Here is a 26,772-nt window from a genome sequence, read left to right as displayed (position 1 = left end):
AAACATGTTGTATAATGAAAAATTACCTTGTCCCATAAAAGTTAAGTATCTATATAATCTTTTATGCTAACTAGAAGCAAGGCTATTCACTCCGAATTAAGTTAAATAAAGCGAAATAAACTTGTATATTTGCCATCAGCTGATCCCCAAACCAAAACACTGACTGCTTTGTTAGCATTTTATGATACAATATGAGAATACATACAATATTATTGGATACCGTAATGTGTAACTTTTTAAAAGATTCATGGAAAAGATAAATATTCATCATGTTTTTATTTCATAATATGTAAATATACATAGCCATCAGCAGCCTGACATCGTTCAACTATATCGACGTCGGTCCAAATCGGATTCCCGTTTCATGTCCAATTTTTTTTTTTCTACTGATATATGTATCATAGTCAGCATGCACTGAACCTCCAGAATTGGCTTATATTAATAAATTACAAAATCATATAGGCAAGGCTAACTTGTTATTCAATTTCTCTTTGTACTGAATTATCATAAGCCAATATGCATTGAACCTAGAGAATTGGCTGAAATTAATAATTACTATGCTTTATATGTATAAAGTATACTGAGTAGTGTAGGCTAGCTACCCTATGTGTAAAGATGGTACCGATTACCCTAGTGTATGCTAGGCTATATGCGAATAAGATTTTTCCAACTAACATTATGTTTTTTTGGAGCCTAACCCCCATTGTAAGTAGGAAAATACCTGTATCTATCTTTGTTGATGGTGGCTGATGTAGGATCCACAGCGTAACCCATAATATGTATAATTTCTGGAATGTTGAACCTCCATGACTGCAAAGTTCCCACTAAGTAGAGGCGATCACTGGCCAAAACTGCCACGCCTTCTACAGGTTAAGGGAGCACCGACTAGAGGCAATAGTTATCTGCAGCACTCTCATCAGGTAAGGTACAATAGGTATTGTGACAATACTTGCAGAATATCTATACATATTGAGTCATTACTTATCTTTTTAATGTCTGTGATATAGAATATGTCCATGATTCACACCTCCGTTAATGCGGAATAATGTGGAATCAGCTATATGTAATTATTTGTTGTTAAGTGGGAACTTTGCAGTCATGGAGGTTCAACCAGATGACTGACAAAGATTAAAAACTTGGTGCCCTTGCCCGGGGTGTAGACCAGAAAAACAATGCTGCCATCTACACTAAAAACCAATTACCACCATACCATTAAAAAACTGGAGGGTAACTCCAGGTAGCCACTAGCCCCCAGGCTTCCCAAAAATCTTGACACCTTTAACCAAGGATAGAGGACAGCAGAGGGACACATGTGCCCCCTATGCTTACTCTCCCAACACCCTGCAGGCCACCGACAAAGGACCCAACGTACAACAATTTTCAAAAACTCTCAATATCTTCAAATAATGTACCACAAATATTGACCTAAACTTCCATAACGTAGTCTGCATTATCGTTTGTAATGACACATTACAGTTGGCCCCCTGTACTCACGTTCTCTGGATTCGGATTTCTCTCTTGACCATTTCTACCCACTATTTGCAGTATTTTTCTGTGAGAAATAACCACAAATTCCTTGTTTTTTATATAAATTTCATAACATGTATTTTTTGTGATAAAACAATTTAAAAAACCAGGTATAACAGTTTTTAGTGGGTTTTTCTAGTTTTAACTAACAAAATAGGCCGTTTTCAGCGTTTTTATAGGGGTTCCAGCTATTAGTGGATTCTAACTATTTAGGGGGGGGGTGTATGCCTAAAGGTAAGAGCAGTAGCAACTGCTCTGACTTCATGCGCTGGATTCAAGAATGTGCCTCAACTATTACACTCCTCAAAAAGAAGGAAATTGTGTTCTTTGACATCGGATGAGACAAAGATTTCCCTTAACACCAGAAAGTATTTGCAGGTTCTCTGATCTTTTCAGTTCGCTGCAGGTAATAGAATCTTAAAGCTCTAACGGGTCCGAGGATGTCCGTCAGGTTTTTTATAGAAAACGAGAGAGGCCAAGGCTTCTCCACATCCTCGTTTTTGGCAAGAAATTCTAGAGAAAGGGAACAGAAAGCGACTCCCAGGGAGAACCCTATTCTTCCATCTACTGCCTGTAGCTCGCTAAACTTTTTGGACGTGACCAATGCTACCAGGAACAGGGTCTACTTCGTAAGACTCTTGAGATATACTAAGCGGAGAGGTTCGGTGTTACCCGAGAGCCACTTCAGTACCATGTCCAAATTCCACAAGATTACCCTCCTTCTATACAATTTGGATGTCTCAGACGATCTAACTAGATTGCTAATATCTTGGTTAGAGTGAATATCTAAACTTCTGTGTTTAAATATGAAGCTTACCATTGACCTATACCCTTTAATGGTAGCGGGTGATAACTTTCTGGAGGTCTTCAGGAACCGCAGAAAATCTGCAATTTGGGCTTCAGTGGTCTCAAAAGAAGAGACGTTATACTGTAGACACCAACTTCTGAATACAGCCCACTTTGACTAGTAGAGCCTGCTAGTAGAAAGTCAATGGCATTTAGCAATGGCTTCTGCAGCTTGCTTTGAAAATACTTTTGCTCTAACCAGTAGTCTGACAGTCTGAATCCTGTCAGTTCCAGAGCAGATAATCATTGATGGAACCTGAACAGGTGTGGCTATCTGAGTAGTGACTTCTTTTGTGGAAGAAGCCTTCAAAAATCCACTAGTAAACGTAGAAGATCCGGAAATCATTACTTTCTTGGATGTGGCGACTAGCGTCATGGAGACATTCTGGTGTGTGGAATGTGTTTATTACTTCTCTTATCATTGCAAATGTTGGGAATGCATATAGATCTAGACCTGTCCAGTTTAATAATATGGCATCTGCCGCCCATGCCAGAGGATCCAGGACTGGAGAGCAAAAGATTGGGAGATGGTGATTCTTTGTCATAGGGAAAAGATCCACTGATGGGTTGCCCCAAGGTTTCCACAGATCTGAACACACTTGGAGATCTAATATTTATTCTGTTGGACAGACTTGATTTTCTCTAAACTTGTCCTCTAGGATGTTTAGTAGCCCTTCCTACACAAAACGAGTGAGAATTGTCACTTGTGTCTTTCTGCCTAGAAAAGAAGGTCCTTCACTGATTGGCAGAGGGTGAATGAGTGTGTGCCTCCTGGTTTACAGATATAAGCCAGGGCTGTTGCATTGTCTGCAAACACTACTACTATCTCCCCGGACACCAGAGATTGATTGATTGATTGCGAGTTATCTGGCGTCCCAACTACCAGGGTCACCGATGCCAAATTCTAAATGTGATCTTTTAACTTTCATAATATGTTAAACAAAATTTTAAATATTTATTTTAAAATAAAATAAATTTCTGATAAAAATAAAAATAAAAATAAAATTCGAATAAAAAGAACTGTTAATTGATCTGATCACATAACAATAAAACTTAAAAAAAATATATATATATATATACTAAGAATATACTAAGACAGCACAGCTGTCAGATATATTTGAGAAGACCAGCTTCTTTGAAAAAAAGAGATAACGTTATTAATACATATGCTTTCTCCCAACAGTTTTGCCATGCTATAATTATCTCCTGCTTCACTACTATAAGCTAAAAAATGATTCCTAAGTTCCACTAGACTGGGACACTCAACCAGCAAATGCCTAACAGTCAGCGGAACTAAGCAATCGTCACAGAAGGGCTCATTCTCCCCATCCATCAGATAGCCGTGAGTTAAATGCGTATGGCCAATACGTAATCTACACAATACAACCTCCCTCTTCCTTGGTATTAGGTCATATTTCCAAGGGATGTGTCTGACTAGTAATGTCTTTCATTTTATTGGGGCCTACTCTGTCCCACTGAAGTGCCCATAAATGCTGGATGGATTTCCATATATCATAGAATGTATCACGATATGGAACAGGACATTTTCTTGATACCAAAGTTTGCGCTGTTGATTTGGCTAGCTTGTCTGCCTCTTCGTTTCCCGTTATGTTCACGTGGGCAGGAACCCAACAAAAAGAAACAATGCTCCCTCTATACTGGTGCAAGAAGATCCACTGCAAGATCTTCAACACCAAGGGACTATCAGTATTAAAGACTTCCAGGGACTGTAGGGCACTTTTGGAGTCACAAAATATTGTGTAGCTACACACTGGGAGTGTTGCAATATATTCCAGTGCTACTAGGATGCCATACAATTCAGCTGTAAAGTTTGAGGCAACAGAAGGAAGTGTACCTCTTCGGTTAAAAGATTCGCTAAAAACTCCATATCCAACACCAGCATTGGTCTTGGAGCCATCAGTAAATATAAAACTTGTATCTATATGCTCTGATACATGCTCTAAAACTATTGCCCTCATTTCCTCATCAGATTTATCTCTCTTTGCTCCATTGAAGTACCTGCAGAATTTCACATCAGGTAACCTCCAGACAGGAGTACTGGGATACACAAAGGGGATAATGGGAAATTTTTTAATATTAGTATCCTCTTAAATTTTTTTAATTCTATAGCTAAAAGGAGTGGGATACCTTGGATGACTTTCGTAAAAACCGTTAAAAATATTTCTGTTTGCCACAGCAAATGCCAGAGATTTTGGGAGTCTTTGCACTCTAAACCAGTACCGAAGTAATGATGACTGGTGATAGAGTTCAAGGGGCATCTCTTCTGCATCAACTAGCAAACTAGATATTGGTGACGAACGGAAAGCTCCTGTGGCTATACGAATACCTGAATGATGCACTGAATCTAAAATTTTTAAGTTAGATGAGGAAGCCGAAGAATATACTTCACAACCGTACGACAGCTTTGACAAGATTAAGGATTTATGAAGCTTTAGTAAGAGATTTCAATCAGCTCCCCAACTGGTGTGAGAAAGCACCTTCAAGAAGTGTAGAGCTTCAAGGCTCTTTGCTTTTATATGTTTGATATGGGGACCCAAGTCAATCTACTGTCAAAAACTAGGCCTAAGAAGTGTGCTTGTTCTACACATGGGATTCTATGGCCATACAAATAGAGGCCTAGATCGGGATACACTCCCTTGATCCGACATAAGTGGACAGCAGTAGTCTTGCTTACAGAGATTTTAAAACCCTGTTTCTCAGCCCAACGTACTATTTTATTTATTATTAATTGTAGCTTTCTTTTGGCTACAGTCATCCGGGTGGCAGCAAAGGATATTGACAAGTCATCCATAAACAGTGTCTTTAAGACCTCTAGGAATAACAGCTGCAACACTGTTTATGGCCAGAGCAAAAAGTGTTACACTGAGAACACTGCCCTGGGGAACACCTCTTCTTGGCACCTTTTCTCTGATAAAGTACTGCCAACTTTAACTTTAAAATACCTACGATGTAAAAATGATTTCACAAATAAAGGTAATTTGCCTCGTAGACCACTATTATGCATAGTCTTCAAAATCCCATGTCTCTAAGCAGTGTCATATGCCTTTTCTATATAAAAAAAAAAACTGTCACATGGTGTTGCTTGGAGGCAAAGGCTTCACAGACAGAGGCTTCAAGTTGCATTAAGATGTCCAGGGTGAAGTGCATTTTTCAAAAAACACACTGAGGTGTTAGAATATTTTTGTGCTCTAGATACCTCATCAGTCTTACATTTACCATTTTTTTCATCACTTTACATAAACAGCAAGTTAAAGCAATGGGGCAGTAACTTGCTGCACAGAGAGGATCTTTTCTAGGCTTAAGGAATGCTAACATGGTAGCTAATTCCCATATGCTAGGGTAGCTGCTTTCATCCCATATTCTATTGATAGATAATACTGATTATAAAAAGTTTTGTGTTCTTGGTGTTTAAACATTTCATAAGGAATCTCATCTGGACCAGGGGCAGTGTTCTTGCTCCTGGCTAAAGCAGAGTCAAATTCCCTTTCAGAAAAAAGCATATTATATGATTCAGCTTTGTTTGATGAAAAGTCAAGTATGTACCTGTTGTTATACCACCATTCTGAAATGATGTTCTGGGGAACTATCTGATTTTTCAGAGACTCGAGTGAAGTGTTCAGAAAACATATTACTAATTTCTGTGGCATCAGTGACATGATTATTACTATTCAGTTTAAGTACTGGAGGAGGATTGGGTGTAAATTTACCCTGAATTTTTCTTATTTTCTTCCAAATGCTAGACTGGTGTTCTGCTGTTAATAGAGGATACATATCCGGCCCATGCTTGTCTTCTGGCAGCTTTCATAGCTTTTCGAAATCGTGCCCTACACTGTTTGTAAATTATGACATTGTCCAAGGTGCTATGTCTACGGCACCTGGTCAATGATGACCTTGTAGCTCAGTATAACAGCCTTAGGTCTTCTGACCACCACGGTACTGGGCGTCTCCTGAATAGTCCTTTAGTTCGAGGAATCGAGTGTAGACCTGCAGTATGTAATGTTCCATTGAGTAGATCAATGGCATCATCTACACTTGGGAAATCTTTTGCATCCCCCTCCAACTCACTCAAATCTTTGAATTTTCTCCAATTTGCTTTCTCTAAGCACCATCGTGGTGATCTCGGGATAGGTGTACCCATCATTGGTGTCGATCACAATTGGAGAATGGTCAATTGTATGCCAGTCATCACTTGTTCTCCAACTAAAATCAACCCTGCAGTTAGAGCTACATATTGAAAGGTCGATGCAGGAGACGGTGCTTGTCTGAATGTGGTAACGGGTAGGTTCTCCAGTATTAAGAACACCCATATCTTCATTTTCTATTAAAGATGCCATCATATTCCTTTTTGATTTTATGTTATATCTCCCCACAATGGACGTCTACTACTGAAGTCACCAAGTAGAAGAAATGGCTCTGGTAGTTGCTGCATTAAGTATATTAAGTTCTCTTGGAAGACATGGCTATTGGGTGGAATGTAAAGGGAACATAAAGTATATTTCCTTCTTAAATTAATTTGTACAGCCACAGCTTGAAGTGGAGTATTTAGTTTCACTTGGTAGTGTGGAGCATCTCCACAGATGTAGATGAGGGATCCACCATGATTTCCCACCTATAAATCAAATTTAGTTCTATAGTGAACATACTCCCTAGGACAAGGTGTATATTCACCTAGCATGGTCTCCTGCAAACATACCCCTACAGGGGAGTGCTCATAGATCAAAAGCTTTACTTCCTCATACTTTGCTCGCAGTCCCTGACAATTCCATTGAATAATGGAAGTGAATTTATGTTTGGGACCAACATTATGGTTCCTATTTACAAGACTGGGAGAGCTCTTTTTTTCTACTAGAGGGAGGCATTTTAATGGAAAGTTTTGTTAGCTTCTTGGGTGGAGTTATCGCATTCGTAGAGCCAACATCTTTTCCTTCAGTGTCCTTGACACTGAAGGGTTTTTTAAGTTTCTTCACTCTCCATCTCTATTGAGATGGAGAGAGCAGAGGTGTTCTCTAAAGAGACCACCTCAAGTTTCTTTGTATTGCTGGCAGTAGCCAGCTCTGCCTCTAATGAGGCAAAAGTACCAGCTGGGACTGGCACCGGGGGACCAGCATCTGCTTGTTTGTCCTCCAAAGAGGAGTTGGCACCAACAGAAGCTGGCACCAGACCAGCAACCACAGGCCTTGCCTCCAAAGAGGCAGATGGTGGAGGGTGTATCTCAACTGGCACTTCAATTTTAATCAATTCTATACTATGGTCTTTCTTGTTGGTTCTAGTGAACCTTGTCTTTATATTCTCATCATCAATTGACTCGAATGATTCAGTTAGCTGTCTCTTTAATGATTCTTTATTTGATTCTACCTTTGTGCTCTTAACTTGTGTTTTTTTATTTGTCTCTTTCTTTTGGTTTCTTAATTTTGCTACTACTTAGACCGGGTCTTACAATCTTTGCTTTGGCTCTCTCTCGTGCTTCCTTAAATGTTGTTCTTTCTATTACTCTGATTGCTTGGATTTCTTTTTCGAGTAAATATACATCACACTGCTGAGGTGATGATGCATGTCCCTCACCACAGTAAACACATTTATGTTCCCTGGTGCACATACCATGCTCGTCATCTCCACAGTTGACACAGACTGCAGGATTTTCTTGCAGTTTGGATCGACACGATTGTAGGGTGCGTCCAAAATGCTGGCAATGAAAACACCTTCTGGGTCTCTGGACGTACTGCTTTATCTTAAACCTATACCACGCTGCAGAGACATATTCCGTTAGTCTTAAAGTATCAAAGCGTTAATATTAAGGTAGGCTGAGGTATTCTAATATTATCAACCTTCTTTGACATCATTTCCACCTTTATTACACCCTGGTCTTTTAATTCTGTTAAAAGTCTCTCCTCAGAGAAAGCCATCAACTGAGGGGCATAAATCAAGCCCTTGCTGGAGTTCAGGCTGGGGTGGGGAGTGCACTCAACCGTAACTCACGGAAGGTCTGACAATCCCATCAACTTAATGCTCTCCTCTGGGGAGATACTTTCTACAGGGAGCATATTTCCATTCTGGGGTGTTATTTTTGGCTGTCTACCACAACATTTCACTATTTCCCTGTGTACTTGAAAAATGTCTATATTGTCACCTTCAAGCTTTAAATTTAGGTATTTATTAAAGTAATTGGGTACAAAGACCCCAGGAGTTATTTCATACTTTTTATTTTTCTTCATGGCAAAAGGTTCCAGTGTGACAATAATGGAGCCAGATGCTTTTTGTTGAGATTTCCTGGCTGTATACCTAATCGCATAGCTTTGGGTTGTCAACTGTGTCCATCTGTCATTCAGCCCAGGGGTACTACATTTATCATGAGAACCAACCATGAAAAATTGAAGTTTGGGTTCCGTGGACAAGTCCTTTGACGAAAGCATAGGGTCATCAGCAGAATTAGGGGGGGTTGCCATATAACGTAAAAACTGAATTCATCCAGATATTCCCCATACCCACCATGGAGTCACACTTAGACGGGTCATCCCTTTAATTAAGGTCGTCCTAGGGGTAATTACCGGATATGCACCCTATCTCCAGTGCTAAGGTGTCATGATGTCCATCGATATCAGATCCGGCACTGAGGATAGGGTTTAACATTAAACTTTCCCCTCGCTCAACCACATCAGGTACTCAAGTTTTATGGGTGAGGTGGCATGCTGTCCATCCTCACCCTCCTTCAAATCCCAAAAATCAGTCTAAATCATGTCCAAAACCAAGCCAATAGTCACCATCATAGAATCCATACCTTATAGGGGGAAGAGGCAGAAAGATGAAATGTTTTTAGTAGAAGGAAAAGGGCTCACTCATTTAGTTGGATCAACAGCTGGGCACTAAGACCCAGCGAAAAAGCAGTTCCCATCAGGCATTAAGCCCCAGCTGCTGAACACTAAGCCCATCCTCGGCAAGGCTTTAGCATCTGGGGGGTGGACACCAAAGAAGAAAAGTGTTGGAGGCCAAGAGAAATCACTCACAACGCCTTCACACTGATGTGAAAACTTTCTATTCTGTCATCCATTTCCCTGCCACCTTCTGGGTTTCTAGAATAGCGCCCCACCCGAGCTGACGCATCTGAATAAAACTTAGGTTTGGGTTTAGAGGTCAAAGAGACTTTTCTACTTGAAGTGTGTCTGCAGACAACCACTGCCAAAGGTCTGTCTTGATCTCCTGGGAGATGGGAAAGTCTTCTTGCACCAAACTACTTTCAGGTAAAATTGAAGTGGACGCATGGGTAGAGAAAAATCCAAAAAGTCAGAGAGTCTAGAATCATGCCCAAATACAGAACCTTCCATTTCGTGATAAACTGGGACTTTTTGACACTTATCAATATCTCCAGTTATTGGTTTAAAAGAAGGAAGGAGCTTCGCCAGTAGCATAAAAACTGTATTTCTTCTTGAGCAGCTTTGACAGTGGGAATGCAAAAATAGCTCCTTTGCTCCCTCTTATTGGCTGAGTGCTCTTAAACTTCTCGAAGAACCTTCTTAGAAGACAGAGAGAACCATCTTGGGAAGTCTGCCCTCAAATGTAGATTTCCCTATAAAGAGAGTAGAGGCTAAAGCCACTGAAGTGGCAGGGACGAAGAAGTCAGGAAAAGACAAAAAGACCTTCAACAACGAAGCATAAGCTGAAGAGGGAGCGGTCTCTTGTTCTACTGCTTCCTTTTCTGATAAAACAAGGAATTATCCTTGCTCTGAGACGTTGTGGGTTTCTTCTTAAGAAAATTTACCGATTCCTCTAACTGACATTTAAATGGTGCCAATGATGAATCTTTATGAACAGGAGATGGAAGCAAAGGATATGGAAGCAAATGCTGTTGTTTCTGGCGTCAAGTGCCCTACTACTAGTTCCAGGCACTGAGCAGTCTGAGGCGGGAACTGAGAGGACAGGTGCAGGCACCAATCAGCCAGGTGTGGGCACCAAGCGGTCTGAAGAAGCAGAAAGATGAGCAGGAGCAGGCGCTAAATGGCCTGAAGGAGGTGGGTGCTCTCGGAAGCAGAAAAAACATCAGCTGCCAAGTCCAGGGATGACAGGCTGCAGGATGAATGTTGAAGCTACAAGAAGACTGAGGACTATTACCTATCTTCCTGTACTTCTTAACAGGTGAAGGAGCACCGTCAGCAGATGCAGCATGTCTTTTCAGGGGTCTGGAGACAGAAGATCTACAATGATGTCTCCTGTCTGGAGAAGAGTCTACCAAATCTAATGACAATCGGTTTACACTGAAAGATATGCCTTTCCAATGGCGCTCTGTTGACACCTGGGTAGAATTAACAGGTGCGATGAAGGGGGACAACTGTCAGTGGGCAAAACCCACTGGCCTCCCATGGCCTTCCAGTGTGGGGAAGCGGGACAGGGACCTTTGTCTAGGAGCACCAGTGGGATAAAGAGAGACCTTGGGATTCACAACGCTCTCACTAGGCACTGCAATGTCACTTTTGAGAGATGACCTATCCACAAAAGTCTTGAAAGAAATTACCAACTCCATAATTGCATTAGTAAATAAAATTAAACTTCTTGTCATACTTGGCATCAAGACTGGCAATGGTATCAGGATTGGAAGCATGAGTGCCTGGAATAGAAGTTACAGGTAAAGGTGTAGGAGGGCTAAGGATTGGGGATGTGATAAGAGGTTGAGAAAGAATAGAAGAATCCTTGGATGTGATAAGAGGTTGAGAAAGAATAGAAGATCCTTAACTATTTTAGGCGAAGCCTCTACAGATGCTCTACTTTCAGCCCTGAGAGCTGCTTTCTTCTTCCTATCTCTAGTTAGCTTATCTAAATGTGATTTCAAAGCTTTCCACTTATTTCCATCCCAACCCTTACACTCTGGACAAGTTAATTCCCTTGAACATTCCTGCCCCCTACACTTGAAGCATTCGGTGCGTGAATCATAAGACAACTTAGTAAATCTAGTTTTACACACCTCTGCACAATAACGCTGGAAGAGCTTGAATCAGACATAATGAACTATTACTCGTTAAGTATGTTAACCCTTAAACGCCTATTGGACATATTTTATGTCAATGAAAATTGTTTGTTCGGTGCTTAATTGACTTAAAATAAGTCGACGCTAAAAAGTTTTTTTAAATATTCGTGGAAAAATACTTAAGGCCTACTTGGTGACAAATTTTGAATCGCGCCTTGAGGGATGCTGGGAGTTCATGGATCAAGCTGTTGTTTAATTTACAAGCGTTACCCAGGCAGGAATTTCTTTCTTCTCGCACTAAAAAGCATCAGCGACACATCTCAGAAATTATTTTGTCACTTTGTCATAATTTTTGCAGTTTTATATTAGCCGTTACAGTTTTATATATGAAAATGTGCGCAATTTCATGTAGAATAAAAAAAAAAAAAAAAAAAAAAAAAAACCATGGTTATAGCTGTGGAATAATGGATATTTTACTATGCAATTGCTGTATGATTCATTTCCATGTATTTGATAAAATCACCTATTGTGAATGCATCCGCATGTGTCGTTCTGTATCATGAACCCCGCACATGCGCATGGCTATTCTTCTTGCTTCTCTTGGCGCGAGGTGCACGCCCTGCAAAGCCTCTGTACATATTTACCTTTTGCTGCTTGGAATAAACAAATCTACGACTCAGGATATCATTTCTCCCATCCTGCAATCTTCGTCTTCTAATGCAAGACATCACCACCTATCACCATGGCGCAGTGACGAAACCATTCAGCATTTTCAAGGAACAGCATTCAAACCCAGCCGCCATTACCCCTCGGTCGCCTTTGGATTTTACAGTGCTAGTGCGGGGCTTATGATACGTTCATGCAGTGTTTGTGTAGTGCTAGTGCAGTGTAATGTCAGTGCTTTGATTTTAGTGGGTTGTATTTTTCTTGTGCCTTGCCCCAGCTCTACGGGTACCCTTATTTCCATACCCAGCTACAGAGCCCGAGGCACATCCACCCACGCTTATCATTTGCCATACACTGCCGACTCATTTTTTCAACTGTCGAGTGGTCGCTCCCCACTCCCCACCCGACCGCCTGCCCCCCAGGAGCCCACCCAGCCCACTCTCCACCGCCTGCCAGTATTCGCCGCACAGTTGAAGAATTATTTACAGTAACTTTTTAACAAAAACTGTAGAAAGTCTTCCTCATCGTTCTTCTCTTCCTTTAAACTGCAGTTGACATTGCAGAAAACTGCTCTTAATGGCTTCTGCTTCACATCAAGACGAGCCTGGGGATATGCAACACGACCAGGACCTTGAGGACCGCCAGTTGCCTTCACACCCAGTCTCACCAACAGACCGTCGAACCCTTCCAGGTTTTGGAACGCTGGAAACCCCACCTTTGCTCTCACCGCACCTGAGTATACCGCCTCCCACAGCTCCAAATACGGAGTTAAGGCTCCTTATCAAGTACCTGGAGGAATCTCGACAGGCCGAGTTGGTTGCACGTCGGAGAGAGGAAGAACAACGTCGTTATGAAGAGGAACAACGTCGTCACGAAGAGGATCTACGCCGCCAAGAGGACAACTTAAGAAGAGAGGAGGAAGCTCAACGTTTCACCGTACTGTTGCAGCTACTTAGTGTCAATTCGACCCAGCAGCAAGCAACACCAGCGGACTCACAACTTCCCACACAATCCTCAGTGCCATCATCCACCCAGCCACCACCCCCACAGAAAGCCATCGCCCAGACCCCGCCGCCCTTTCGTCCTGATGCCACATACCAAGTGTTCAGGGAATGGCGTAGACGCTGGGATGACTACAGTGTGATGGTGGACCTAGGGACATTACCTACCAGGAAACAAATGATACAGCTTCGTATTTGCCTCAGCCTGGAGACCCAAAGAATATTCGAGCACACACTCAACGTACCACCAGACACGGATCGGAGTGTAGACGAGGTCTTGAATATTCTCCAGGAACACATCAAGAACCTGAGGAATGAAGCTCTACGACGCAGGGATCTGCTCTCCTGCAAGCAGAGGGAAGGGGAAAGCTTCAGCGACTTCTACGTCCGACTGAAGCATGTAGCAGAGGAAATCGACGTCTGTCCTGGCCATTCTGCTGTGTGTGAGGAGACTCAGCTGAAAATGATCATTATCATGGGAGTCAGGGACGAGGAGCTCACTCAGAAACTCATTGCCCTGGACGCTGCAGCTTCATTGGCCATCATGGTTAACGAATGTCGCTCCTATGAGGCCACACGGACAGCCACTACCGCCATACGTGCCCCTCCTAAATTGTGTGCCGTCTCCACTTATAAAAAAATCAAAGGACATGGCAACAGGGGTTCTACCTCGCTACCAACCCCTAACAAGGACACTTTATGCCCTTCCTGCACAAGGAAGCACAGCTCAACAGGAAAGTGCCCAGCCAGCGACAGTATATGTGTAAACTGTGGCTGCAAAGGACACTGGCGCAGGACCCCAAAGCGCCCCGCCAACAAGGCCACATGCAGACACTGCGGCCGAGTGGGCCACTATGACAAGTACTGCCGTCAGCAGATGAACGCCAAGCATTGGGCGGCCGGCCCAATGCCATGCCCCCTTCTAGCAAGCCCTCTAACTGTCGCAAGGTTGAGACTCCTTCTTCATCAACTGACTCCTCACCATCACCTATATCCATCGCCCTCACCTACAGGGGTGAGACATCGAAGATAATAATGCTGCCTGACACAGGAGCTGATGTATCAGTGATGGGCCCCCAGCACTTGGAACTCCTTCGCATTCCCAGGACTGAGCTACAGCCTCCTGCAACATCAGTGACACTTACGGCAGATGGGTCAAAGATGACACCGGCTTTGGGAACCCTTAAGGCTACCTTGTCCTTGGCCAAAGGGTCCTGCCTCGCCACGATTCAAGTCCATGAATGCGTTCAGATGCCACTGCTGTCCTATGCACTTTACAAGGAGTTGGCCATCATCCCGCCAGGCTTTCCGCGGCCCATCCTACAGGTCACCCACGTTAATCGATGCAAGGAGCTACCCCTGCATGCTGACACGACCCCTGCTGAGGCCCGAGAGAATTTCTTACAAACCTTTCAGGACGTACTTGTGTCAAAGGAAGACCTTGAAGCAGCTCCACTGAGGCCGATGGCCGGCCCTCCCATAAAAATCCACCTTAACCCTTAAACGCCGAAGCGGTAAAAAATAAATTGTCTCCCGTGTGCCGGAGGGGTTTCAGAGTGAGCGCGGAAGCGGAAAAAATATTTTTTTCAAAAAAACACAGAGCGCTTAGTTTTCAAGATTAAGAGTTCATTTTTGGCCCCTTTTTTGTCATTGGCTGAAGTTTAGTATGCAACCATCAGAAATGAAAAAAATAATCATTATCATATATAAATAATGCGATATATGATAGCGCAAAAACGAAATTTCATATATAATTGTATTCAAATCGCGCTGTGCGCAAAACGGTTAAAGGTAACAAGTTACTTTTTTTTTTTTGTAATGTACACTAAATTTTGATCATTTTGGTATATAACACATTGTAAAACAATAAAAGCAACACAAAGAAAATATCACAAAATGATGCATGAATTCATAACGCGCGGACGTAAAAAATCTTTTTTTTTTAAATTCACCATAAATCTAAATATTGTTATAGAGACTTCGAATTTGTTTCAAGATGAAGTTAAATGATGGAATATTACAATACTGTAAGAGTTTTAGCTTACAATTGCAGTTTTCGACCATTTCGGACGAGTTAAAGTTGACCGAATGTCTAAATTTTTTTATAAATTTTTTTTCTATATGCAATTATTTTGGAAATTAGAAAAGCTACAACCTTCAAATATTTTTCCTTTTATGCTACATGAAATTGCGCACATTTTCATATATAAAACTCTATGAAATGCCTTATATGAAACAGAGCAAATTTTCCGAGAATGCGATGTACGCATTTCGGAGATTTATGGCGGAGAATCCGCATGCGGAGGGAAGGAAAGTTTTTTCATAAATTCACCATAAATCGAAATATTGAGCTAGAAACTTCCAATTTGTTGCAAAATGAAGGTAAATGATTGAATATTACTAAAATATAAGAGTTTTAGCTTACAATTGTGTTTTTCGACCATTTCGGTAGAGTCAAAGTTGACCGAACGTGGTTTTTTTTCTATATATCGTGATTTATATGCAAATATTTCGAAAATGAGAAAAGCTACAACCTTCAATTATTTTTTGTTGTATTAAACATGAAATTGCGCACATTTTCATATATAAAACTTTATGTAACGGCTAATTTAAAATGGTGCAAACATTACCACAATCGCACGTATGATTTTTTCGGAAGTTACCGAGCGGACGTAAGGAAAATGTTATTTTTTTCATAAATTCACCATAAATCATCAAAATATTGTGCTAGAGACTTCCAATTTGTTAAAAATGAAGGTAAATGATTGAATATTACTAGAATATAAGAGTTTTAGCTTACAATAGCGTTTTTCGACCATTTCGGTAGAGTCAAAGTTGACCGAAGGTTGAAAATTTGTCACTTATCATTTTTTATATGAAAATATTTCAAAACTGATAAAAGCTACAACCATGGGTTGTTTTTAGTTGTATTGTGCATGAAATTGCGCACATTTCCATATATAAAACTTTACGTAACGGCTAATTTTAAAATGGTGCAAACATTACCACAATCGCATGTGAGATTTTTTTCGGAAGAGTTACCACGCGGACATAAGGAAAAAGTTTTTTCATAAATTCACCATAAATCAAAATATTGTGCTAGAGACTTCCAATTTGTTGCAAAATTAAGGTAAATAGTTGAATATTACTAAAATATAAGCATTTTAGCTTACAATTGCGTTTTTTTACCATTTTGGTAGAGTTAAAGTTGAATGAAGGTTGAAATTTTGGCACTTATCGTTATTTATATGAAAATATCTCAAAACTGATAAAAGCTACAATCATGAGTAATTTTTTGTTGTATTCTACATAAAAATGCGCACATTTTCATATATAATACTCCATGCAATGGCTAATTTAAAATGGTACAAAAATGATATCAAAGTGACGAAATAATTTCCGAGATGTGTCACCGATACTTTTTAGTGCGGCAAGAAAGAAATTCGCGCTTGCGTGCCTGCGTAACGATTGTAAACAAAACACCTTGATCCGTGAACTTCCAGCATCCCCCAAGGCGCATGATTCAAGAGTTTTCGGCTGGTAGGCCTATAAGTATTTTTCCACGAATTTTAAAAAAAACTTTTTTGAGTCGACGTATGGTACGTCCATTCAGCATACGGGAGACATTTTGACTCGACGTTTAATACATCCATTCGGCGTTTAAGGGTTAAGGAAGACGCGGTCCCTTTCGCCATCCACACCCCAAGGCGGATACCCTACGCTTTCCGCGAACCTGTCAAGAATGAACTAGACTCCATGGTACAACAGGGAATCATTAAGCCTTGTGGAGATGAGCCATCGGAATGGTGCCACCCTTTAGTCGTCTTTCCTAAGGCCAAGGGAGTTCGAATCATGGTGGATCTCACAAAGCTGAACGCACAAGTCTCACGTCCAGCCCACCCTTTGCCCATGCCCTTAGCTGCTGTCCGTGCTGTCGACTCCACCGCCAAGTTCTTCACCACCGCGGACGCTCTACATGGCTACTGGCAGATGGAGCTAGCAGAAGAGGACCGCCACCTCACCACTTTCATTACGCCTTATGGACGCTTCCAGCAATGCCGGGGACCTATGGGTTTCACTGCCACTGGTGATGCCTATTGTTACCGCAGCAACCTAGCTCTTCAAGGCATGAAGAAGTGTGTCAAGGTTGTTGATGACATTCTCATCTTCGACGATGACCTACTGACACACTACCACAGGATCCACGAACTGCTCACCCGCTGCCACAAAAATGGTATCACTCTCAACAAAGAAAAGTTCACAGTGACAGAGACCAGTGAATTTCTGTGGCTTCACCCTTTCCGAAGAAGGAATTGCTGCTGACCCAGGACGAGTTGCTGCTCTGCAAGACTTCCCTACACCATCCAACCTGACGGACTTACGTTCCTTCATAGGATTAGTACACCAGTTGGCAGAGTTTACCCCAAATATTTCCCTGACTGCACAGCCCCTTTGACCACTCATGAGCCCCAAGCGCTCTTTTCTTTGGACACCTGACCATGATCAGGCCTTCAAACGTGTGAAACAAGCACTTTCAAGCCCGCCTGTTCTTGCGTCTTTTGACCCAACCCTGCCAACCATTCTCCAGACCAACGCATCTCGCCTCTACGGGATAGGCTACGCTCTCCTCCAGGACCATGGATCTGGACATCTCCGAGTAGTCCAGTGTGGATCCCGCTTTCTCGCAGACGCCGAAACAAGGTATGCAACGATTGAACTGGAGATGCTTGCAGTATCTTGGGCCCTCACAAAGTGCTGCCTATACCTCAAAGGACTGCCAACCTTCACCCTGCAAACCGACCATCGCCCATTGGTGCCTATCATCAACAGCTACACGCTGGACATGGTTGAAAACCCACGGCTCCAGCGAATGAAGGAGCGCATGTCGCAATATCAATTTACTGCAGTGTGGCGTGCCGGCAAGTCTCTATGCATCCCAGATGCACTTTCTCGTGCACCAGTCAGTTACCCCACCTCTGAGGATATGACTGGCTGTGCTGAGGTAATAGCACACGTCAGATCCGTCATCAATGCTACAACAGCTTCCCAGGACGAGGATGCCCCAACCATTGATGCCGACCGGACCCTACAGGACATGTCGATAGCAGCACAGGCCGACCCCACCTACGTTCGCCTTCGCGATTGCATCAGTTCTGGGTTCCCCATGAACCGGTACGACCTACATGCATCCTTATCACCTTACTGGAAGCTGCGAGAAGCCCTCTCTACTGATGGCAACCTCGTGCTCTACGGGGGCAAGAATACTAGTTCCTGCAGCTCTACGTCGCCACACACTCGCCAGACTCCATGATAGTCACCGTGGTGTCAAGGCTACCAAACGTCGGGCTCGACAAACCGTCTTCTGGCCTGGGATAGACTCGGACATCACCAACACCGTCGCTGCCTGCGAGCCGTGCCAAGTCCTACGTCCCAGTCAACAACGGGAGCCTCTCCACAACGATGACCATCCATCCAGGCCCTTTGAGTCAGTATCGGCGGACTTCTTCCAGGTAGCTGGGAAGTCCTTTCTTGTAGTCGCTGACCGCCTCTCCGGCTGGCCTGTGGTTGTCCCTTGCAAGGGTGACACTACTGCCTCCTCGACCATATGGCACTTCTGCCGCTACGTCAGAGAGGTGGGTGTTCCCTTACGCCTGCGCACCGATGGAGGACCTCAGTTTACCAGCAAAGAATTTGCCGACTTCACAGAACGTTGGGGTGTACACCACATCACCTCGTCGCCACATTACCCACAGTCTAATGGACATGCTGAGGCCGCCGTCAAGGCTGTCAAGGACTTGATCCTCAAAACGGCCCCCACAGGAAACAATGACTGCGAGGATTTCAATCGGGGTCTCCTTGAGTTAAGAAACACACCCAACCAGTCTGGTCGCTCTCCTGCCCAGGTACTGTATGGTCACCCTCTCCGTACATGTGTACCTGCCCATCCTCAGTCTTTCACAGAAGACTGGCAGGAAAAGGCCCATGACTGTGACCGCCGAGCCGCTGCCAGAGCTGCTCAGGTGCAGCGCAACTATGACGCCCACGCCCGCCCCCTGCCCAGGCTTAATGTGGGCCAACATGTCTGCCTCCAGGACCCGACATCCCACCAATGGGACACAGTTGGAATTGTCATGGGTGGTGCACGATCACGCGAGTACAAGATCCGTCTCCCAAGTGGTCGAGTGTTACGTCGGAACCGTCACTACCTATATCCACTGCCCAGCCCCAGTCAAGTTCCCTACTCTGATCTCCCTGTGGTCCCTAGCCCAGATATGGAAAAGTCATCAGTTCCCTCCAAAGCCCCTCGCAGGTCCCCAAGATTGAACAGGCCTACATAATGTACATATCTACATGTAATTTGTTTAGTACGTTCAAAATACCTCTTTGAACGCAAAAGGGGAAGGGGAGGTATGGAATAATGGATATTTTACTATGCAATTGCTGTATGATTCATTTCCATGTATTTGATAAAATCACCTATTGTGAACGCATCCGCATGTGTCGTTCTGTATCATGAACACCGCACATGCGCATGGCTATTCTTCTTGCTTCTCTTGGCGAGAGGTGCACGCCCTGCAGAGCCTCTGTACATATTTACCTTTCGCTACTTGGAATAAACAAATCTACGACTCAGGATATCATTTCTCCCATCCTGCAATCTTTCGTCTTCTAATGCAAGACATCACCACCTATCACCAATAGCTTTTACCAGGTTTGAAATATTTTCATATAAATAACGATAAGTGCCAAAATTTCAACCTTCGGTCAACTTTGACTCGAACAAAATGGTCGAAAAACGAAATTGTAAGCTAAAACTCTTACATTCTAGTAATATTCAAGCATTTACCTTCATTTTGCAACAAATTGGAAGTTTCTAGCACAATATTTCGATTTATTGTGAATTTTTGAAACTTTTTCCTTACGTCCAAGTGGTAACTCTGCTGAAAAAATCAGAAATACTTTCATCCAGATTGTCGTAATGTTTGCACCGTTTTATATTAGCCATTACATAAAGTTTTATATATGAAAATGTGCACAATTTCATGAAGAATACAACAATAAACAACCCATGGTTGTAGCTTTTATCAGTTTTGAAATATTTTCATATAAATAACGATAAGTGACAAAATTTCAATCTTCAGTCAACTTTGACTCCACCGAAATGGTTAGAAAACGCAATTATAAGCAAAAACTCTTGCATTCTAGTAATATTCAATCATTTACCTTCATTTTGCAACAAATAGGAAGTTCTAACACAATATTTTGATTTATGGTGAATTTTTGAACAACTTTCCTTACGTCCGCGCGGTAACGCTGCCGAAAAAATCAGAAATTCTTCCGTCAGTTTGTTGTGTTTGTCGTAAAGTTTGCACCGTTTTATATTAGCCGTTACATAGTTTTATATATGAAAATGTGCACAATTTCATGTAGAATACAAAAATAAAATACCCATGGTGGTAGCTTTTATCAGTTTTGAAATATTTTCATATAAATAACGATAAGTGCCAAGATTTCAACCTTTGGTCAACTTTGACTCAACCGAAATGGTTGAAAAATGCAACTGTAAGCTAAAACTCTTACATTCTAGTAATATTCAATCATTTACCTTCATTTTGCAACAAATTGGAAGTCTCTAGCACAATACTTTGATTTATGGTGAATTTTTGAAAAAACTTCTTCCTTACGTCCGTGCAGTGTCTCTGCCAAAAAAATCAGAAATTCTTTCGCCAGGTTGTTGTAATGTTTGCACCATTTTATACTAGCCGTTACAAAGTTTTATATATGAAAATGTCCGCAATTTCATATAGAATACAAAAATAAATAACTCATGGTTGTAGCTTTTATCAGTTTTGAAATATTTTCATATAAATAATGATATAGAAAAAATTCGACCTTCAGCCAACTTTAACTCGACCGAAATGGTCGTAAACTGCAATTGTAAGCTACAACACTTACAGTCAAGTAATATTCAATCAATTACCTTCATTTGGCAACAAACGGGAAGTCTCTAGCACAATATTTCGATTTATGGTGAATTTTTGAAAACAACCTATTTTTTTTTTTTTTACGTCCGCGCGTTACGAATTCATGCATCATATTGTGATAATATTTTCTCCGTGTTGCTTTTATCGTTTAACAATTTGTTATATACCTAAATCATTGCAATTTAGTGTACAATACAACAACAAAAATTAACTCAATAGCTTTAACCGTTTTGCTCACAGCGCGATTTGTATACAATTATGTATGAAATTTTTTTCCCGCGCTGTCATATATTCCAATACTTATATATGATAATGATATTTTTTTCCATTTCTGATGGTTGCACACTAAACTTCCGGCAATGACAAAAAAGGAGCCAAAAATGAACTCTTAATCTTGAAAACTAAGTGTGCTGTGATTTTTTGAAAAAAACTTTTTTTCCACTTCGGCGCTCACTCCAGAATGCCGCCGGTATACGTGAGACACTTTCGGAAATACCAGCTCAGCGTTTAAGGGTTAAACACCAAAAAAAAAAACAATGTATATCACCAAAATACTGTAAAATATCCAAGAAAATGACGGATGACGACTGCCAAAAAGCACAGACGTTAGTCGGGAGCCAGCATCAAATGAACTGGTTCCCTCTACAGTTTTGTACCCAGCATTCTCAAAAGTTGATGGGGCATATTCACCTACACTAGCGATGGTGGCGCCACCACAAAGTTTCAATTGTGTGACTGCCGTGGTAGGAGTTTTCAGCTATATGTAATTACTTGGTAAGTTACATATAAAAATTTAATGATCGCATGATAAACGATAACTATGTACAGATACTATGCAACTTATGGTTCTTTCGTAGGCTGTATAATTTGGAGTTTCACAGAATGTTTAGCACGGAAGTAAGCTGTACTTGTCTATTTACAAAGCAAGATGCACTTCTGAAATCTGAAAAAATCCAAAAACTGACAAGTGTGGCACCACTCTAGCTACAAAAGAACTAATGGTGGCTGTTTCATTAACATCCTGGACCTCAGGATGCCAGATTTTTAGGTCAGGCTGTGCTAGCTAGTAGAAAATTCTGAGTTGTTCCAACTCAAGCAACTAAAAGTATTGTAAATTCAAAGTTCTATGAAAATAGGCTCTCAGTCAACTAAAACTTTTCCACTTGCTATAAAGTAAAAATGCCTACATGCCCTTCACATATGACCTAATTTTAAAGTAAGATTAGCTTAGCTACAGTGGAGATAAAAAAAGGAAGGCAATTTATCTAAGTTTTGAGATCTACAAATCACTAAAAAATTTTAAATCTCTTAATAACTAACCTGTTGCTGCCTTAGCTTCTGCAACATTGTTAAAGACGGGAAGATTTAAATGCTTTTTGCCACCCTTGCCTGGAGATACACCACCTACCATCAATGTCCCATATTCAATAGCCTGTCGGGAGTGGAAGGTTCCCTGCTTGCCTGTAAAACCTTGGCAAATTACTTTGGTGTGTTCATTGATTGCCAAGTTTGGTCTTGTTACAGTGTAGCAAGACCGAGCTCCCACAGGGATGGATCCTGAAAATATAAAATTATTTGTTTTAAAACATACTAAATACAGTAAACCATCATTCTCCAGCATACTTGTCTCCTAGACCATGCAGGATTTTCAATTTTTCCGTACCAGCGATAGTCCCCTCTGTCAACACACTAAACAAAGGTTGAACATATAAATTAAATAATTAAATGAAACATGTACAGATATAAACAATTAAATAACACAAACTACAAAGGGGTGCATTTTCCGATTACTTATCACTTTCTACTGTATTAGTTTTCCTGCATCTGTACCTGCCCATTTTTAATGAAAAATTACCACTATTGTACTCTGTCGTTTTTACAATGTATGACATATTAACATGGATATGACAATTTGTCGAAAATTGCATTTTTCCTAACTATACAAACCTGAGGTCCTTTAACAATAGGAAGTAGCTACGGCAGCTGGAACGGTCGTAAGCTTCGAACAAGGGGAGAACGGTAGTTAACACTGCTTGTCCGACAGTCGCGCGGCTGGGAGGTAAACAAATCACTTTTGCTTTTGGCCCATGCAAAATACGCAGAGTGAGGGGTGGCATGAGGAGGGACTATATGTAAAGGACCTCAGGTTTGTATAGTTAGGAAAAATGCAATTTTCGACAAATTGTCATTTGTTCCGATACGTAATACAAACCATCGGTCCTTTAACAATAGGAAGACTCACTTCTTGGTGGGAGGAATCTGAGTCTTTTGATGAACAGACTGGTGTTCGTCCATCCCTGGAATGCCTCCCTGGTCATAAGAGCGAGGAGGGATCCAAGCCTCTGTCCGATTGATCGGGGTGTGCACCGCAGGATCAATGGTCAGACCTCTGGCTGAGTACTAAGAGAGAGGCAAGCGTATCTCTTCGTACCAGCAAGCAAAAACTTGTTCCTGTTTGCAAGAGGCAACATAAAGTATGGGTTGTCTCAAGCTGGCATCCACTTCCTCCCCCTTGTTGGAGGAAGTGGTGGATATACGCTCCTATCCCTAGTGAAAGGGATAGGATGGGGCTCTGTTGAGTAGCTCACCTGCATCTTGTCCTTATCCAGCAGGGTGACGACCGTGTCCCTCTAACCACAGGTAAGGGGAAGAAAAAGAATGGGAAGAGGAGCCAGTCACACTCTCATTCACTCATCCATTCTTACGGTCACACCAGGACTCGATGCTGTTCAGCCTGCGAGGTCTGGGTTCGCTACACAACGTGTTGAGCAGCCACCACGGGTCCCAAGGAAAAAGATCCAAGGACCTGTGGGCAATATCCCGAAGGTAGAAGGAAGGGGCATGTGGTCTGGTTGGACCAGACCCTGCCTTCAGTACCTGCGCCACGGAGAAGTTCTTGCGGACAAGGCAGCATCTCCTTCGCATCGAAGGCGGTGAAGTCCATTAGGGAGGGGATTGTGAACGACTCGAACCAATCGTCAGGGACCGAAGGGTTCTGAGTCTTCGCTACGAAGTTCGGTACGAAATCGAGCGTCACGGATCCCCATCCCCTGGATGCTTGACTTCGCAGGAGAAGTCATGCAGTTCCTCAGAGGAAAGAAGGAAATAGTCGCATGACCTATCCCTCTTCTCTACTTCGGTGATGTCCAGTAACCATACTGTTCTGTCCGTTTACCACGAAGTCTCTCGCATCCTCCCATCCCCATGCAGCGAAGTTCTCGGTAGTGGATAGGACACCGACATCCAGGTGGGTGTCAATGGTATGGGTACTGTGACAAGCTATTTAAAACGAAGTAATGATTTTGCTTTGTAACAACCGAACTAAGTCAACAGCGTAATTCGTAACTGACTCGGGCGCTCTGACAGCTTGCCGGCTGACTGCGTTCGGTAGGAGGCAAGTTGTCAAAGCATCCGAGTAAGTCACTTGACCTTCGCCTTTAAAGGGTTATGCCGAGAGACCAAACAAATAATGTATTTGTTTGTCACCAATGCCGGACAGCGAGGTGATGATTCTCTTAAGGCATGTGCCCAACAGGCGAAAGTCAATTGCCTTCTAGAGACCGAGGTCCCTGAAGGTAAAACATCTCATGGTTGTTGAATCTCAGCTAAGGAGAAACAACACTATGTACCGTTGAAGACGAAGGTAGATATTGAATGCAACCTACGTCTTCACAGATGAATCGAGAGAAGGATTCTCAAGATTCATAACCTGTGCTTACAAATGACTGAAAACGCTAACCGCTATTTCATTGCTGTCGGTGAGAAGTCGTAGTTGCAATGAAAGCGGGGCGTTCTTTAGTAATGAAAACACAGGGGAAAGCCGCCTGAAGAAACTGCTTCTCATGGGCTGAACATTTGGAATTTAAGTAAAGCTGTCAGGTCGGAGAGTAGGCGATGTCTTCTGACACATCTCGTAATTCGGGTTGAAACAATGAACAATTGTACACCTACGAATACGAGATATTTTGAAGACAAACTCAGATGTCTGCAAAATCATTCGCATTATCGCAGTGCGATGCAGCGGGAGACTTGTACAGACTTCTGTTACCGTGCGGTAAAACAGAAAGATGAAAGAGTCCAAGAGATATCTCTGTTGAAAATTCTCGCAATGTCGAAGGCGATGGAATCTAGCGTCACAGCAGTAGATGGTCCTTTATTATTGCGAGAATCCCCGTTAATCAGAGACCTAAGCCACGATTGTTGGGCAGAGATACGGTTCGGTAGTCAATCAAAGCAGGGTAGAGAGAGACATACATGACCGTGCATATCGGAGGCCCAGCTGATACTGAGCTGCTATCAGGCAGTTCAATACGCAGTAGTTGAGCCTGAGCTCTCGCTGACTCGTCATCCTGAGTTGCCAGGTAATCCATTATTCCACGAAGGAATGCGTTCGGCTAGAACATACCGAGCATAAAAGATATGCTCGAGCAATTATAGGTTTAGGCGAAACGAATTTCGGTAAATATAAAAGTTGAAATGGTGTTGTCGTGACAAAACCATAAGTATATAAAATTGAAACTGAAAACTCCTGGGAGGTTGCAGGCAACCCCGAGTTGCAGTTCAATTAGAATACTTCTCTTATAAGTCGCAATCCGTAGATTAACTAGGATATGCGCCTACCCCTCGGACAATTCAACTGCTTAGTAGAATCATGTCGCGAGGTTAATATACGTAGTATATTTGTAGGATTCTGAACAACGATCTCCATCCTAAATTCTTTCCTTCAAGAAAACAAAATAAGGATTGGAGATCGACCACCTTCGATCTCTATCAAAGAGAGTGAAGGAGAAGTCTTCCTCGAAGGAAAGCTTCAATGTGAACGGAATACTAAGACGATAGTTCAAGCCAAACTGGATATTCCCGTCCGATCTTCTCTATTCCAGGTTGGTCGGCCACTGTGAGATAGTTTCTTTCAGCAGCAGTCTTCTTCCCAATGCTAGAAATTCCAGGAATTCGAGCATAGGCGAGGTTCCCGATTATCGTGTATATTGGGGATTCTCGTCTCGCTCACTTTGGACCGTGGTCTCGCGTAAGTGTTTGGAGATCGTAAAAAAACTCGAACACTGAATGCGCTAGAAATTCCGTAGAATTCTAAGCAGTCTGCAAAACCCCCCCACCGAATTCGTCAAACGATATCGGCTGGTGGTCCTCTCGATTCCCGTAGAAATCGAGAATGGGGCAGGATTCCTCCTCAACGACCGGGGCTTACGTCAGGTAGGACCCGAAGGTCCCCCGGTAGCGCAGATCCCGAACGTGGGATCCTACAGAGAAATCTCTGTAGGATCCCTCCCCTTTCCCTCGTAGCCGTAAGGAGAGAGGGAATGGGGAGGAATTGGATACTCGCTCGCCTTCCCAGTGGAACTAGCAGTAGGAGAAGAGTAGGAGCAGCCATCGCCTTGCGGCGATGGCCTCTCAGAGTCTGGGAAAACGTATCGTTAGGAGAAAACGTTTTCTTTTTCCCGCGGAGGGTTACGAACTCTCCTGTAGGTAAGGGTCTGCCGCCACTGTGAACGTCGTCTGGGTGGGGCTGATCGACACCTGACAGGAGAGAGCCGATACCGTCCTCCGACTCATTCCAGTCCTCGTCGAGGTCGAAACCTCTCAGGAGGACCGAAGGAGTATTTAAATACGGTGTCCCAAAGACACGTAGAAACGCCGCTGTCGCAGTAGAGGAGGTGGAAGTTGCTTGATCGACCGGCCAGAACTGAGAGAGCCTTCTTGTCCGGAGACGAGAGACTCTGGTTCGAGACAGAATCGGCAAAGCTCCGATCGC

General features: G+C 42.5%; 1 protein-coding gene across 1 annotated transcript in view; it reads right to left on the bottom strand.

Moving 5' to 3' along the window:
- The window catches only part of LOC135219755 (succinate--CoA ligase [ADP/GDP-forming] subunit alpha, mitochondrial-like), a 134,957-nt gene that overhangs the window by 91,434 nt on the left and 16,751 nt on the right, over positions 1–26,772 (bottom strand). The window contains exon 2 of the mRNA XM_064256801.1: positions 22,320–22,556. Within this exon, the coding sequence (XP_064112871.1) occupies positions 22,320–22,556 (237 nt within the window). The remainder of the gene's footprint in view (positions 1–22,319; positions 22,557–26,772) is intronic.

This window comes from Macrobrachium nipponense, chromosome 1 (assembly GCF_015104395.2).
Source record: "Macrobrachium nipponense isolate FS-2020 chromosome 1, ASM1510439v2, whole genome shotgun sequence".
In the NCBI taxonomy this organism is placed as follows: domain Eukaryota; kingdom Metazoa; phylum Arthropoda; class Malacostraca; order Decapoda; family Palaemonidae; genus Macrobrachium; species Macrobrachium nipponense.
Note: the sequence above shows the minus strand (reverse complement) of the source record. Positions and strands in the feature narration are given on the sequence as shown.